The sequence below is a fragment of the Dryobates pubescens genome, chromosome Z (assembly GCF_014839835.1).
Source record: "Dryobates pubescens isolate bDryPub1 chromosome Z, bDryPub1.pri, whole genome shotgun sequence".
Taxonomy (NCBI): Eukaryota; Metazoa; Chordata; class Aves; order Piciformes; family Picidae; genus Dryobates; species Dryobates pubescens.
This window is the reverse complement of record NC_071657.1, coordinates 34,305,998-34,322,154: the sequence shown is the minus strand read 5'-3', so window position 1 is coordinate 34,322,154 and position 16,157 is coordinate 34,305,998. Positions and strand designations below refer to the sequence as shown.

The following is a 16,157-nucleotide window of genomic DNA, read 5'->3' as shown; positions in this document are numbered from 1 at the left end:
ATCTTTTCAATGCTCAAGAAGATGTCAGTCTCTTTTCAGTGGTGTCCTGTGACAGAACACAAGGGGCAATGAGTACAAACCATAACACTGGAAGTTCGTCTTCAACGTGGAGAAAAATTCATTTACTGTAAGGATGATAGAGCACTGGAACAGGCTGCCCAAAAAGGTTATGAAGTCTCCTTCTCCAGAGACTTTCAAGACACATTCTTGTATGATCTGCCCTAGGTGGTCCTGCTTTCATGGCAGGGTTGGACTATCTCTCTGGAGACCTCTTCCAATCCCTACGATTCTATGATTCTATGCTCTGGTTTTGCATTTGCTGTTCAGTTCAAGTATCTGAACAATTATTTTTTACAGCAGCGAAGGCAGAGCTTACAGGTACAGAGACAGCACGTGTAACTTATGTGAAGAAAGTACCAGAGCCCCTTGACTGCTCCAGCGTGGGACCAGTCTCCTAGGTGCAGAGGAAACTGCACCGAGATTACACCAACATGTTCAGCAGCCAGCAGCTGGTTTGAAACGTAGCGAGAAAGCGCACACCAGCGCATCCACGTTTACCTTCCTTGGCAGGTTCCGCTTACAGAAGATGTCAGGCACTCGAGCACCGAAGAGTGCACCTCCGGCCCGGCCTAGCTCCCGGGGACAGGGAACAGCGGGACTGTAACGCGCTGCCAGAAAAGACCTTTGCGACCCAACCATTGCCGACAGCGTCCCCAGGCCCGCGACTCCTCCCGCGCTCTCCGGAGCACCGCCCGTCCACGCCCGACGCCCCGGAGCGCAGCAGGAGCCGCTCCCGCCGGGCCGGAGAGGGCGCTCTCTGCCGTGGCCGTGGGCGGGCCCCTCCGCCTCTGACGCCGGCGTAAGGCGGTGGCGGTGCCCATCTGGGCCTCGAAGGCGGAAGCGAGCGGGCGCGGTGATGGCGGCGGCAGGCGTGGGGCAGCAGTGGGTGCTGGTGGAGATGGTGCAGGCCTTCTATGAGGTGCGGGTCCTGGGTGCTGTCCGACCGGAGCGGGGTGGGTGGCACCTGCTGCCCGGTACGGGTTGGGTGGCTGTGCCGAAGTGATCCCACCAGTGACCCCCTTCAGGGCAGACGAGGTCCCGGTGGCTTTCTGAGTGTGGGGGATGTGTATGCGGAAGGCCTGTCCCTTGACCGCTGTTTTCGGGTGCCGGGAGCGGGAAGGTAGAGCCGGGCCTGTCCGGAGCTGCCCACCGGTGAGCCTGGCTCAGCGGCGGCGTGGGGGCGGTGCCTCGGGCGGGTGCTGTGTCCTGCCTGCTTGCAGCCGGGCGCTGGGGTGGGTCCGTGCGAGACTGCACTCGCGGAGGTGCAGGCATATGTATGTGCACGGGGTTTGTGTATTGAAAAACAGGTGCACACCTTTAACATTTTTTTCTGTTTAAGTTTATAAAGCTACTTCTAATGTATATACAAGGGTATTAATCAGTAATAAGATTCAGTGTTCTTCTACAATAAAATCAGCTCTCTCCTGGAGGGGGACCAGTATGGTTTTTTTGCATCCAGGCTTAGTTTCACAATATTAAAAAAGGATGTCCTAATGTTAGGTGGTGGTCTTGTATCAAAGTCTCCCTCCCTTCCTCTGGCAAAGGCTGTTAAAGCATTTGTATTAGGATTTGCAGTACTTGCTTAGCTGCTGAAGCTGGTAGCATGGTCTAGTACTCTGAATTCAGGATAATTATGGGCACTGAAAAACATGGGAAAATAGTTTGTGTGGACTTCTATTTCTTCTAGACTCTGTGTTTTTCCAATGTCATGGTGTATATTTATATTCTTAATGTGCTTGGTGAACTGAAAAGCACTCTGCAAAGGATAAATTGTTATTTGCAGTTTGATATGCCATAGGACTCCTTACTGGATTTAAACACTTGTGCTCAGTTTCCTTTGCTTTCTCAGTGGTGTGTTCTGCTTCCATTCTTGGCAGACCAGGTCCCACCATAAAATGTTGATGTGTGGGAGCTCTTCCTCCGAGTTGAAAAGGTAGTACTCTAGTGTGTGTGCACTCTGAGGCTGTAAAGATAGTAGACATAGTAGACATCCACAGTGTACACAGAAGCCTTTCTGAAATATGGTAACTAAACCCATTATTAAAACTAGGTGTCAGGTGCTAATGTCATAACTCCACATGCATTTTGAACTAGCTGTGCTGCCAGAAGAAATTTGCTTTCCTCCTTCCCAGCACACAGAGAGGCTACCTTTAATTTGAATCAACTCTCTGCCCTGGTTTCATGTATATATTCTTAAATATTATGTCCACATTTTGGCAAAACTGCTTTTGATGACTGTGTTTGGTAATACCCACTCAAAGTGTCTGTGAGGCCAGCAAAAATGGGCTATAAGGACAGAATTAAGTTTCTTTGTGAATAATACTAGCTGTCACCACTGATTAGAGGACTGTAGGGTTGAAGCAGATGTGTATAGATGATCCAGATCTTCAAGCTCTCAGACTTCTGCTTGTTGTGAAAGCTTGATACTTTAACAGATACAGATGACAACTGGGTGTTATTTTCTCTCAGTATTCAATTTACGTGTGGAACTGAAACTGCTTACCAATTTATAGTGTGCCTGGTATATTAACAAAAGAATAAAGCCATTCAAAATTAAGTTAACAGCAACAAGTAGTAGTTGCAAAGTAATTCACTTTCATATAACTTTTACTGATTTGGAAACACACATATCAGCTGATGACCTGCTTGGCTTCCCCCCCACCCCCCGAGTCTAGTAGTAAAGAGACAGAAGTGTTGCGCAGTGTCACACTGATTTAAATATAATTCTGGGTAGACTTATTTTTGTGCTTTTATTTTCAGGCCCCTACTTACCACCTCATTTTAGAAGGAATTCTAATTCTATGGATAATCAGACTTCTTTTCTCCAAGACATACAAGCTTCAAGAGCGATCTGATCTAACAGCTAAGGTATGCTGGAAAAATACTCTTCTTTAGTGAAAAAGTTTATTGATATGTTTAACTATTAAACCACAGCTTGTGCTGTTTTTTTCTTGCAGTTTCAAAATATAAGCTTACTTTGGGCTAATAAACTGCTTTTTACTCAAACACTTTAATTCTTGCTTTTAAAGTAGAAGAGTGTTAGAGAGTCTGAGAAATGTAAAAGAATTGATGTGACTGTAACTGCCAAACTGTGAAAAGCTGGCATTAGCTCCTGTCAGTAGATGGTACTGTTTTAAAAATGGAAGCTGTGCTGGGGAAAAAAGCCACCAAAGAAAATGAATTACAAGAGTGCAGGAAAATGATTGGTCTGTACATGTGGTATCTATGAGTAATAATGGAGTGTCTACATACTTAAGGGGTAGTTTTCTTCTTTTGCAATGTAGTTATCTCAAGGGGAAAAAAAAAGAAAGCTGTAGTTGTTTGTGAACACTTGAATTTCTCCCTGACTTCTGGAATGAGTAGAGTTTATTTTGGAGATGACCTTGATCTAGTTTGTCTGAGACATGGTCTCACTGTACTTGGTCTATAATGCATTCAAAAGAGAATTGGATACACACTCTCAAAATGGTGAGGTGAACAAGGATGAATTATAGCAATGTACTGCAGTGTGACTGCCAGTTTGTGTATGTGGGAATTTGCTTTGGATGAGTTTCCATATAGCAAACTAGCCTAGATTGCTAGAGCTTCAGAGGTACAGTATGCTTCATGAATGGGATAAAGCACTGGAATTACTTCAGGGTACTGGGAAAGATTTGTGAAATGGATTTGTGCGTATTTTACCTTGTTACTCCCATGTATGTGATGTGCATCAACTTGCATACTTTTTGATCTTATTTTTGCTAAGGATATGTTAAGTGGGCGGGCTTGGTGTAATGCATCAGTGAGCAGGATGCAGACGCTATAGTCACAAGACTGTTAAGGTAAGTAAATCTGCAGGAAGGATTCACTTTGGGGAAGTGCCTCCTTATGCACTTAAGGTATTCTAGGAAGCACTTTAGCCTGTGTTCATTGGAGGCAAGAAGTGAGCTGAGTAGAAATCAAGAAGGGCCAGTTCAATTTTGTTCTTGAAAGGGTTTGAATTGATCCTGGGATGCTTGAAGTTTTCTACCTTTGATAACAATACAAAGGAGGAGCGAACACAAAGGAAGTCTAGTGTGGTGAAGTGCTAGGAAAACATGCAGCCGTTTTAAAGTAGCCCCTGGATGTCCATTCAGAAACTCTAGTAGTTAATTGATCACCGGTCTTTTGGAGAATAACTTTTTCCATTTGAAAGACATATTCTCTTTGCAGGAGATGGTGGGAAAAGGCTCTTTGCTACTCTTGCGTACCTGATGACCTGAGAAAGCTGGAACCTGTCTCACTCTGATATTTTTGTGTGTATCTTGAACGTTACTGTCCAGTTGTAGATCATCTCTCTCATTCACCATTTTGATGAAGCTCAGGTGTTTAAGGAGGTGCTCGTACAAATCTGGAACAACAGTATGCAGGGAAGAAAATTATTCTGTGTCTTATCTGGGGCAGTGAATAAGTGGGAGCTGGTCCACTGCAGCTCAGGGAAAACCTTAAGTTTAAAAGGGTTGATGTTAGTTGTAAAGTTCACTGTAACAGCAGTGAACTAAAAAGGTTATCCACAGACAGTTGATACAGATACAGTGTTCTGGGTTAACTACAGTCGGCAGCTAAGCATCATGCAGCTTCTTGCTCACTTTCTTCTTCACCCCTAGTGGTACAGGGGTAGAAGAAAGGAAGGGTGAAAGCAAGAAAATTTGAGTGTGAAGACAAAATTGCTTAATAAGTGAAGAAGTGGAAGAGGAGACTAGCAGCACAAAGTCAGCAAGGCAGTCACTTACCAACTTCTATGGATGGACTAATACCCAGGCAGTTCCCTGGCAAAGATGGCTAACTTCCCTGAACAACACCTTCTCTGTTTTACTGCCAAGCATGATGTTATCTGACCTGGAATATCTGTTTGGTTAGTTCAGGTCATCTGCCTGGTTGTGTTGCCTCCTAACCTCTTGTGCACCCCCTTATCTATTCACTGTTGTGGCAGTGAGAAACAGAAGATCTATGCAAACACTGTTCATTGAGAGTTGCTACATTAGTGTGCCATCAGCCTTGTTTTGGTCACAGATCTAAAACACAGTGCTATACAAGCTGCTGTGAAGAAAATTAACACCATCTACAGTCTGTTTCATACAGTAAAGGCTCTCACACAGACAGACTTCTAGATGTGTTGAACTGCATGTAGTAACATGCCAGCTTTTCAGCAAGTGACTTGATGATATGCCTTTTTTTTTTTTTTTCTAATTTGATTCATGCTGTGTTGTCCAGTCTTTACTATACCAGAAAGAAACATTAGATTGTTCAGGTACAGGTGCTGGAGACAGGCCAGCTCAGACAGTGGAGCTCAGGCCACTTTTGTGTCAGCCACTCATGTAACGATATTTGGAATTTCTCTGAGAATTACTGTTGGGCATGCTGCCAGAGCAGAGCTGGCTGTGCAATAATGTGTATTACTGAGGAATATCACTATTGCACAGGCATCTTCATGTCATCTGTCAGGACCGGTCTGTCTTGGGAAACCAGAGGCAGATGGTTATTGTGCAACCTGGTACACTTAGGAGTCACACTTCTAAAAGCAGTGAAGAGATCTACCCTGAACGTGGCTTCTGGGTTTAGTCAAATGTGCAAGAGTACTAAGAAATCCAGCACAGGAATCAGCTTTCAGTTGCCTGTCATGTTTAGTAATAGTGTTTGTAGGTTCTCCTGTTGTTCTGTTCCAAAATAATGAAACTTCCCAAATCATTAACCAGAAAGGTGGAGTACTTCTCTGTGACTGGAATTTCCTGGTGGTTTGATTGTGGGTTTGTTTTGTTTTTTTTCACTGCTTGTAGCTAAATGATGCTATGCAATCTCACCCAGCCCACTCCAGTCTTCAGTGGCACTTTGCCTCTTTTCAGTAAATTTTATGTGAAATGCCCACAACAATATCTATGTCTAACACTCTGGCCGGAGACTAATTTGTATTTCCCATCCAAAAGCCATTTGTGTGGAAGGAAAGTGCCCTCCAGATGTATCCAGTTTCATTCTGCATTAAATGGTAATGAACTTTTCTCTGAAAATCTCTGAAGCCCTACCAGGAGCCATGTCTTACCATTGAAGAATGGAAGGAATAGTTATTTTCCTTGGTTCTAGAATTTTCACTGCAGTAGGAGCATGGGAATAGTTTTATTACAGTGATATTAGTCAGGAGGCTGTAAAGCTTCTGTCAGATGGTTAATGCATGGCTGATAAATAGACCACAGGAGCTCCTTCTTGCACATGCAGCATTTGGAGATTGATCTACAGGGAAGATGTAGTCAGATGTAGTCTGCTCTTGTAAAGACCTTCAAGTAGGTAAAGTTTCTCCTAAACACTAGAATAGTTTGAAAGATAAATTTGTGACTGTCATGCCTGGTTGTGCTAATTTATACCATGTTGATACATGATTCTATAGATACTGTGAAATGAAGGATCTGTTATTTGAGGACTATCAACATTGCTAAACTTTGAACATTGGTGCAGATGCACGTGTGACACTGTTTCAGAGCACTAGTGCTAGGCACCAGCTGTCTTCATGAACATAATTCCTACATTTTCTTAAAATACAGGATCAACAAGGCAACTTACTTAAATAATTTGGGTTGGATGTGTTTACATCCAGGTATTTTCCTTACCCAAATTGTCTGGTGTTTGAAAAGTAAAAACTGCAGTTGACAAAATGCAGCCTGCCCAAAGCATTGTGTGTGTGTGTCTTTAAGTATGCAAAACATTTCTGTGTGTGCACAACTGTGTAATTGTGTACATTGTAAGTTATGAAATACACTTATAAATACTTTTTTTGGTGTATTATATATTAGTAATAAAAATGAAATACACCTTTTCCTATTGATATTTCCAGTTTATTTAACATTTATATACATTAAAAGTAATTACAAAAGGGGAAGAAGAGGAGCTGGGAGATGAGTTTACTTACCTTACAGTCTCAGAAACTGGAAAGTTTTGAGTTTCTTTTCATCAAGTGGATACTTTCAGTACAGTGAACTAAGGTGAAATAAAGTAATCAACTATATATTGAGAATGTGACATTGTGAATTAAAATTTGGTTTATATGTTTGAAAACTTAACATTTTTATTCTTTATATTGGTCTGAAATTTGCTTCCTGTTGCAGAGGTAGAAGGTAAAATGTGCAGTTCTGAATGTGGGGTCACTGTAGCAAAGCTTGCTTCTGTCTTCTTAGTCAGAGGGTCATGGTCATATTTTCTCTGAAAAGTCAGAAGGACAAAACAGTGTACTGAGGTATTTGGTGAATGGACAGAGGAAGGGGTATGAACTGTGCCATCTGCAGTGTGGATGGGCATTTTGGATTCAGGTCAGTATTCATTTTAACAGTATCTCCAGTCCCCAGACATAGCAAAGGAACATCTGTTATGTAAGCTTTTGGTAAACCATTGCCTGTGCAAAACACACGTGCAGACATAAAGCCTGAAGATGCAGCTATTTGTCATTTATGTTCCTATATCCCATCAAAAAGCAAAATGCTTGTAACAGATACGGAGGATGAATGTGACCTAGAATTGGTGAAATGGTGGTGTGTGAAATGAGGAAATGCTTCAACAGTTGACAGGCTGCACCACTTCTTCTCTGACTTATTCTGCTTCTTAATTAAGACAAAACCCAAGAATCACCAAAACAACAAAAAACCCCCACAACTTTGACCCTGTGCTCTAAAACAAGCACAAAACTTCAGATGCAGGATACACAGTACAGCTACAGCACTGGAGCCTTTTGACACCAACTGTTGAAGGAGCAGAGTGAATGCTGTGTGAATGTATATCCTGCTTTCTGATGTGCAGAAAAGGTCCAAGTTCTTCTGGGCAACTGTAACTCAGGTTACGGTTTCCCTGTAGCATCATCCAATCTGTGGAGGCTATTTTGTGGGATCTAGTTCAGCTATATATTATCATAGAATTGTTTTGATTGTAAAAGACTTTTGAGATCATGCAGTTCAACTGTTACCTAACTGTCCCATATCCCTTAGTGCCACATCTATGTGTCTTTTAAACCACTTCCCTGGGAAGCCTGTTCCAGTGTTTGATAACCTTTCAGTGAAGAATTTTCTTCTAATATCCAATCTAAACCTCCACTGGTGCAACTTGAGGCCATTTCCTCTCATCCCACTGCTTCTTACTAGGGAGAGAGGCCAGCATCCACCTTAGTACAACCTCCTTTCAGGTAGTTAAAGTGATAAGGTCTCCCTTCACCTTCCTTTTTCTCCAGAGTAAACACCCCCAGTTCCCTCAGCCAGTGTTCAGAAGACTTATTCTCCAGACTCTTCTCCAGCTTTGTTGCCTTTCTCTGGATGCGCTCCAGGTCCTCAGTGTCTTTTTTGGAGTGAGTGCCCCAAAACTGAACCCAGTACTCAAGGGTGTGGCCTCACCCGTACTGAGCACAGGGACATGATCACTCCCTGCTCCTGCTGGCCGCACTGTTCCTGATGCAGGCCAGGATGCTGTTGGCCTTCTTGGCCACCAGCATGCTGCTGGTTTATGTTCAGATGGCTGTCAGCCAGGACCCTGAGGTCCTTTTCTGCCAAGCATCTTTACAACTGCTCTGCTCCAAGCCTGTAGAGATGCATGGGGGGTTGTTGGGACCAAAGTTCAGGACCCAGCACTTGACCATCTTGAATCTCATACAGTTGGCTTCAACCACTCAATCCAGCCTGTCCAGCTCCCTCTGCAGAGCCTTCCTACCTCAAGCAGATCATCACTCCCTTCCATCTTAGTGCCATCTGCAAACTTACTGAGGGAGCACTCAATCCCTTCATGTAGATAAAAATATTAAAGAGAACAGGTGCGAAGACTAAATCCTGGGGCACACCATTAGTGACCAGCAGCCAAGTGGGTTTAACTCCATTCACCACCACTCTTTGGGCCCACCCAATGTTTTACTCAGCAAAATGTCCAAGCCATATGCAGCCAGTTTCTCCAGGAGCATGCTCTGGGAGATAGTGTCAAAGGCTTTGATGAAGTCCAGGTGAACAACATCCACAGCCTTTCCCTCATCCACTGGGTAGGTCATTGTGTTGTAGGTTTGTCAAGCAGGACCTGCCCTTAATGAGCCCATATAAACTGAGCCTGATCATCTGGTTGCCCTGCACATGCTGCATAATGGCACTCAAGATGATCTACTCCATGACCTTCCCTGACAGGGCTGTTGTTTCCTGGGTCCTGCTTCCAACCATTCTTGTAGATGGGCATCACATTTGCCAATGTTTAGTTCTGGTTAGCCAGGACTGCTGGTAAATGATGGAAACCAGCTTGGTGAGCACTTGTGCCAGCTCCCTGATTACCCTGGGTTTCATACCCATCTTGCATTTGCTGAATTAGTTTTCATCAGGGTCCTATTTCTGAACAAGGTAGTCTGGTTTTCTACCTGTCTATGCTAAGACAAGGAACAGGTGTATGTTGGGCTCAGGAGAGGACTGTACTTAAGCAGGTATTGGCTTGCAGTTCTGTGGGTCAGCACACTTAGTGATATATTAAGTCACTGTTTTGTTATTTTCTTCAAATGGCAGTGTGGCATAGAGATGCACACTAGCACCTGTTTTGCCATGAGGCTGGAAATGCCACTCTGATCAATGCATGTTAGTGTACAGGTTTATATGGTTGTGGTTCATGCTGAGATTAACCTGAATTTGGGTGCTACTTATTCACCATTTTGGCACTCTGTTGCATGTTGATCTTTATAAGGTCTGTCATTTGGTGACCTTCTGTAGGATTCTTGGGGAATTTTCTAAGTCATATCAAACAGGAAGTTTGATAATAGGAAGTGGTAGTGAAGATCAGTCAGTAGTGTTTACACAAAGATTCATTTATTATTTTTCGTTAGCTGTTTGGATGTTTTGGATTGAAGCATTGCAATTGTTATTTGACATATGAATGGCGCCTAGTACAGGGTGAATTGATAAAGCCCCTACTATAATCTGAGATGGAATAGAATAGAATTATCCAGGTTAGAAAAGACCTTTGAGATTATCAAGTCCAACCTATCATCCAACACCACCTAATCAACTAAACCATGCAACCAAGCACCCCATCCCGTCTCTTAGAATAGAATAGAATAGACCATGTTGGAAGACACCTTCGAGATCATCGCATCCAACCTACCATCCAACACCACCTAATCAACTAAACCATCAGGTCTCTTCCTAAACACCTCCAATGATGGTGACTCCACCACCTCCCCGGGCAGCCCATTCCAATGGGCAATCACTCTGTGTAGAATTTCTTCCGAACCTCCAGCCTAAACCTCCTCTGGCACAGCTTGAGACTGTGTCCTCTTGTTCTGGTGCTGGTTGCCTGGGAGAAGAGACCAACCTCTGCCTGTCTACAACCTCCCTTCAGGTAGCTGTAGAGCGCAATAAGGTCTTCCCTGAGCCTCCTCCAGGCTAAGCAAACCCAGATCCTTTCTTTGCTATGCATAACAGCAATTCAGTACATGCCAGCTCCAGCTGGAATCTGTCATATGATGGCTAAAGATACTAAGCACTTTTTTAAACATAAGTATAGCCACCTTGAAATATTGAATATATTTTCTTTTGTTGCATATATTAATGGCATTTTATTTCCTTTAAAATATATGCCATATGGATTAAATTTCTTTAAGAAATCTAGCATGACAAAGTTAAATAAAAAGATACTTAAAGTACATCTGCAATGCTGTAGAAACACAACTGACTGCTCACATGAGGAGGCTCTTTTCTGAAATGTGGGACTATTGAATTTTCCATTTGTGCTTTGAAATAGACCATTTTGCAGCTCCTGGGATAATAATTAATACTCTGGAAATAGCAAGGAATAAAGGTATTCATTAGCTTATTAAAAGGAACGTGATGAAAATGCAGGAGACTAATTGTATTCCTGCATGTAGTTTTGTTTAGTCATTTCATATCTTAATTTGGCTTTGTAATATTGAAGGCTTTAAAAAGATGCTGCTGTAGCATCTTCAGAAATTGCTTGCAGAATTTATATTTTGGTATTGGAATAAGTAGCCTTAAATATGCTAGTACTTTTTGAAATAATAGGTAAATATAAACCTGCTATAGTCATAACATTCAAAGTTAATGTGTTAACAAATATATGATCAGATGTGTTTTACTGTACTAGTAAATAGTTTTTCTGAGAAAGAAAAGGTGCAAAGGATAATTGTGGTGATTTGCCTGGTTGCTCATTTAAGTCTAATGCACCTGTCTATTGCATGTCCTTAGGAAAACCATCTATGGGAGGTTTTCTAAATAGTTTAAAGCACTTTGGAAATGAATGTGCATCAGTACTCCTACATGGGTGGGTGGATGATGCATGTTTAATAGTAGCTTTTAATGTTTCTTGAGCAGTCGATGGTGTTTTTCCATTGTGTCCTTCTCATGCATGTGTGATTTTGCTAAAGATTTTAATGCCACAGTTGTCCAAACAGCACTGTTGAGGACTTGAGAATGCAAAGTGATGCAGTTTATTTTCAATTATTATGTAATTTGTGTCCAGTTACTTAAAATGTAGATAAGCTTTTTCATAATTAATAGATTGAATGAAACAGTATTGATTAAAATTTGGCAGACCCACAAGTTAATATTTAGTCTCTCAATTTTCATAGCATGAGATTGTTAATGCACAGGCACAATTGGGTTATCTTTTCTTTGCATCTTTCATTTGAATAAATCAGAGGCCCTCTGGAAGAGACTGAGCTTGTATTAATTCTGAACTCTCAAAAAGGTGACACATGAGCACACATAATTTCACGTACATCTTTTAGCAACTGTTGGTTAGCACATGGCTTTTCTACTGGAAATCTTTGAGTATTTCTTTTCTCCCTTTCAGGAAAAGGAAGAGTTGATCGAAGAATGGCAGCCAGAGCCCCTTGTACCTCCTGTGCCAAAAGATCACCCAGCTCTGAACTACAACATTGTTTCAGGGTAAATGTAACCAAAACATTCTGGGTTTTATTTCAGCTGGGATACTTGATGTCTGTACTTCCAAGCTTGTTTCTTACTAAGCATTTTCATATCCTGAAAACCTTTCATAAAGGAATTACATTTTGAGATAACAGGGCTGAATTTGTCACTGACGACGTCATCTCGGTTTTGCAGCATTATCAAGGCTATCTTACTGAGAAAATCTTTCTTATTTTAAATGCTGTAATTTTTTATATATATATCAAGGGTGAGGCAAAGGACCCTTTCCAGGTCTGTATTGTTTGGTAGCAATTAGTTTCCATTTTTTCTGAATATGTAGGTTTAGATTCCAAAAAGTGGTGACTACTTTTATGTGTAGGGTTTTAGAGGAAACTGTCATCACAAATCACTTCAGAAGAAACTGATTTTGTGGCTAGCCACTCAGCACTTCATGAAAAGCTGTTCCTTTTTGGACAATAAGAACTGGAGATGTTTGATGGCAAGCTTGTTTTGTGAGGAAAATATGGTTCACTGTTACTTTCTAGTTTGTTACAAGGCTTTTAAAATGCATGCTCTCTTAGGCAAGAATTATAGTGTTTCAGAAATGGCTTTGAAATTCCTTTCACAAGTTACTGATGCAACTTTTACAATATAAGCATTCTTGATATCCTATTAGTGACAGTAATTTACAATGATTTAGTGACAGTGCACTGTTATTTGCTGTCACAGGGGAGCTCCATTTTGATGTTTCTGCCACTATGGAGTAGTCTGCCATAGAAAAGTGATGCCTGCTTTAATCAACTATGATGTGAACAATCCTGTTCAAAACTTTGAAGCAAACAGTCACGTGGACTTAATGGAAGTGTTAGGTGTCTAGAAAAAGTCTGAACAAATACATCTGTTAGATTGATTTTAGATGTTTAAATTATTTAGAACTTTCCAAAGCTTACAACTGGGAAATGTATGGTGACAGAATGTTAATGTGTTGTGGCTGTTAAACTTGATAGTGGCTATTTGGAGAACTTGGTGTTTGCCTTGTAAGATTTTTAAACTGCCAACCTTAGCATAAGTTGCTTAACAGCTGTGAGATTGTAACATGGGCTATAAATGTTACCCACATTTCAGGATTAATACAGAAATTGAAGTGTCTGTGTCCTAATTCCCTTTTAATAGCATTTATCTTCCCTTTCAGTAAGTATTTTAGGGAGACCCTACTGTTGCTAATGAAGTAGACTTCTTTCAATGATTCTCATGTGTACCATGAATGGTGATTTATGTAAATCTTGATTATCTTAGTATGTGATGGTTTAATACTGCATACTTACAGTAATGTGTGAATAGGGCTTATATAGACTCATAACCACTGTAAGTATTAACAGTAAAAATTTGGCCCACAGTGTGGGGGAGGCAGACTCCTCAGTCAATGTGCAAGGCAATTTGTGCCTTATGTTAGTGTGCTTCTTCCCACTGAACACTTGCATAATCCCTGTAAAGTTGCCAAATAAGCAAAGCCAGCAATGCAATCTGAACTAAAAAGTGACCAGTCATGAATCAGTGATGAAGAAGTTACCCATGACAACTTGGTCACAGCCCAGAAATTATTTGCTTCCTCTGGAAGCCTCTCTGTGAGCTGATCTATGCAAGATACCTTAGAATCATAGAATCAATAAGGTTGGAAAAGACCTCAAAGATCATCAAGCCCAACCTGTCACCACAGACCTCATGACTACTAGACCATGGCACCAAGTGCTGCATCCAGTCCCCTCTTGAACACCTCCAGGGATGGTGACTCCACCACCTCCCTGGGCAGCCCATCCCAATGCCTAACAGCTCTCTCCGTGAAGAACTTTCTCCTCACCTTGAGTCTAAACTTCCCCTGGTACAGCTTGAGACAGTGTCCACTTGTTCTGGTGCTGGTTGCCTGGCAGAAGAGACCAACCCCCTCCTGGCTACAACCTCCCTTCAGGTAGTTGTAGAGAGCAATGAGGTCTCCCCTGAGCCTCCTCTTCTCCAGGCTAAAAAATCAGAAAATGTAAACTTACTTCCTAAAATGGTATGTCTGCAAAATGCTCATGATGTTTTGCTTTAAAATATAAAAAGGCAGTAACAGATGGCTTTCAACTTTATCATCTTCAGCAGCTGATTTTGCAAAGCATGTAACACTTAGGAAATAATTAGGAGGGCTAAATAAAAATGGAGTGGTTTTAGTCCATGAAAGAGACAATTTCTGGAGGATTTGTTTGCAAATTCTTTCAGTATAGCTTGAAATTATATTTATGTACAGTTTCAGCTAGATCATTCAGTATCACTGAGCTAGAGGCTGTTGCCTTTACCTAATGAACTGTGTTACTCTACGGGAAGGGAGATAGGTGAAACAATAAAGAAATTTAATGTTCACTTCATTTTGCAAAGTCTTGTTGGTTTTGGTATTGCAAGGAAGATTTTATGATGCTCTTGGCATCCATCTTTTGGATATGATTGTTCATGGAAGTAAGGTGTTGGGTATTTTGCTTCTGTTACTGTTTTCTGCCTAACCGTGGGTATCTCTTTAGAAGATTGGGTAAAATTCTGATAGTAAAGTGTGGCTGTATTTCAAGAGGACTGTATCTTTGTCAGGGGCAAGTTGTTGGTGAATGTTCTTGTATTTTCTAGTATTGAGTGATGGAGCTGTGTGTGTAAATTGTTGTAAATTTACCAAGTTTAATAACATCCTGGGAATATACTGAACCTCATGTTAATGCCAAAATGCATAGGTGTAGGTCTGTTTTGGTGAATAGCTGCAAACATAAGTAGTTCTTTAACTTCACAGAACTACCAGCATTTGGTATAGTTTGTTGATGAGCAAGAGAGAGGAACAGAGCCAGGTACATTTTTAGGGCAGTTAGTTTGCTCCACTTCTGTGTCATGGTACTAGTGTGCAGAAGATGCACTGCAATAATGCAGAACTCTTATTTTTGTGGGGTCAGGTTCAGCTTATGTCAGTGTAGCGTCGTCGAATGACAGTGATGAAGATGCATGGCATGTGCACTCTCTTAGTAGAAAACTTTCTGAAGCTCTTTTGTAAGCTTTGCAGTTGCTTGGTTGAAGCAGCATGTGCTTATGTTTTGAAGTGAACAGATAAAAAATAATAATTCATGGACTTTTTTAAAGTGATGTTCAGCTAGTTCAGTGTTTTCCTTAATTTGTAGTGAATAGCTTGGATATAAAGTTTATTTATTTTGCACACCAAATGCACTTATTGAAATACTGCCAGCCCCTGATTTGGAGTAGCAGTGCACAGGCATTTGACATTTGAGCAGCACTATTTAGTTTTGATTGTGAAAATTGCTTAGTGCCAGTTTCCATGTGGGAAAGACTTGTTGAAACTATGGTGTTTGAGGAATAGTATAGGGTCTCAACTGTAATATTTGACAATGCATACAAAATGAGCAGACATTAGGTTTTGTATGTGGCTTTGCTTTGAGACTTCTCAACACTCTGAGTAACTAAGACTTTTCATTTTGTAGTACTGATGTGTGCAATTGCCCGGAAAGGGGTGCCTTTAGAATACAGCACACAGCTGTGATGCTTGTATTTAAATATGCAGTAGTTACTTTTATCTTTGGTTTTCTGGTAGCTGTTTAAATCAGCTTTTAGGGCAGAAAATTTCTCCACCCTTTGTGTCATATGTCATGTTCTTGTTCATTTGTTAATATTGGGTGCTTTTATACTTTGTGTTTCCTGATTACATGAATTACACAAACCTTTACGGGTTAACAGAGTTGGAAACTTTAGATTACAGATAATACAATACTATTGTCTCTTTGTAGCTAGTACCTATATTTCAGGATCCCTCTCCAGTACAGAATTAGTATGGTGAGTTTGCTTTATGACAAAAACATTGGTTTTAATTTTTTTTTTTTTTATTGTGGAAGTAAGTAGCAATAAAATTACTTTTTATTTGTAGCATTCACAGAATGTTAGAGGCTGGAAGGGACTGTGAAAGATCATCTAATCCAAGCCTGCTGTCAGAGCTGGATCACCTATAGCAGATGACACAGGAACACATTCAGACAGGTTTTGAATATTTCCAGAGAGGGAGACACCGTAATTTCCCTGGGCAGCCTGTTCCAGAGTTCTGTCACCCTCACAGTGAAAAAGATTTTCCTCATGTTTACATGGAACTCCCTATGCCTCAGCTTCCACCCATTGCCCCATGTCCTGTCA

The 16,157-nt window shown here is 41.3% G+C and overlaps 1 protein-coding gene across 1 annotated transcript in view; it reads left to right on the top strand.

Moving 5' to 3' along the window:
• Window positions 1-869: 869 nt before the first annotated feature.
• SPTLC1 (serine palmitoyltransferase long chain base subunit 1) overlaps window positions 870-16,157 on the top strand; it is a 38,969-nt gene continuing 23,681 nt past the window's right edge. The window contains exons 1-3 of the mRNA XM_009901478.2: window positions 870-979; window positions 2,821-2,928; window positions 11,878-11,972. Of these exons, the coding sequence (XP_009899780.1) occupies window positions 917-979; window positions 2,821-2,928; window positions 11,878-11,972 (266 nt within the window). The 5' untranslated portion in view covers window positions 870-916. The remainder of the gene's footprint in view (window positions 980-2,820; window positions 2,929-11,877; window positions 11,973-16,157) is intronic.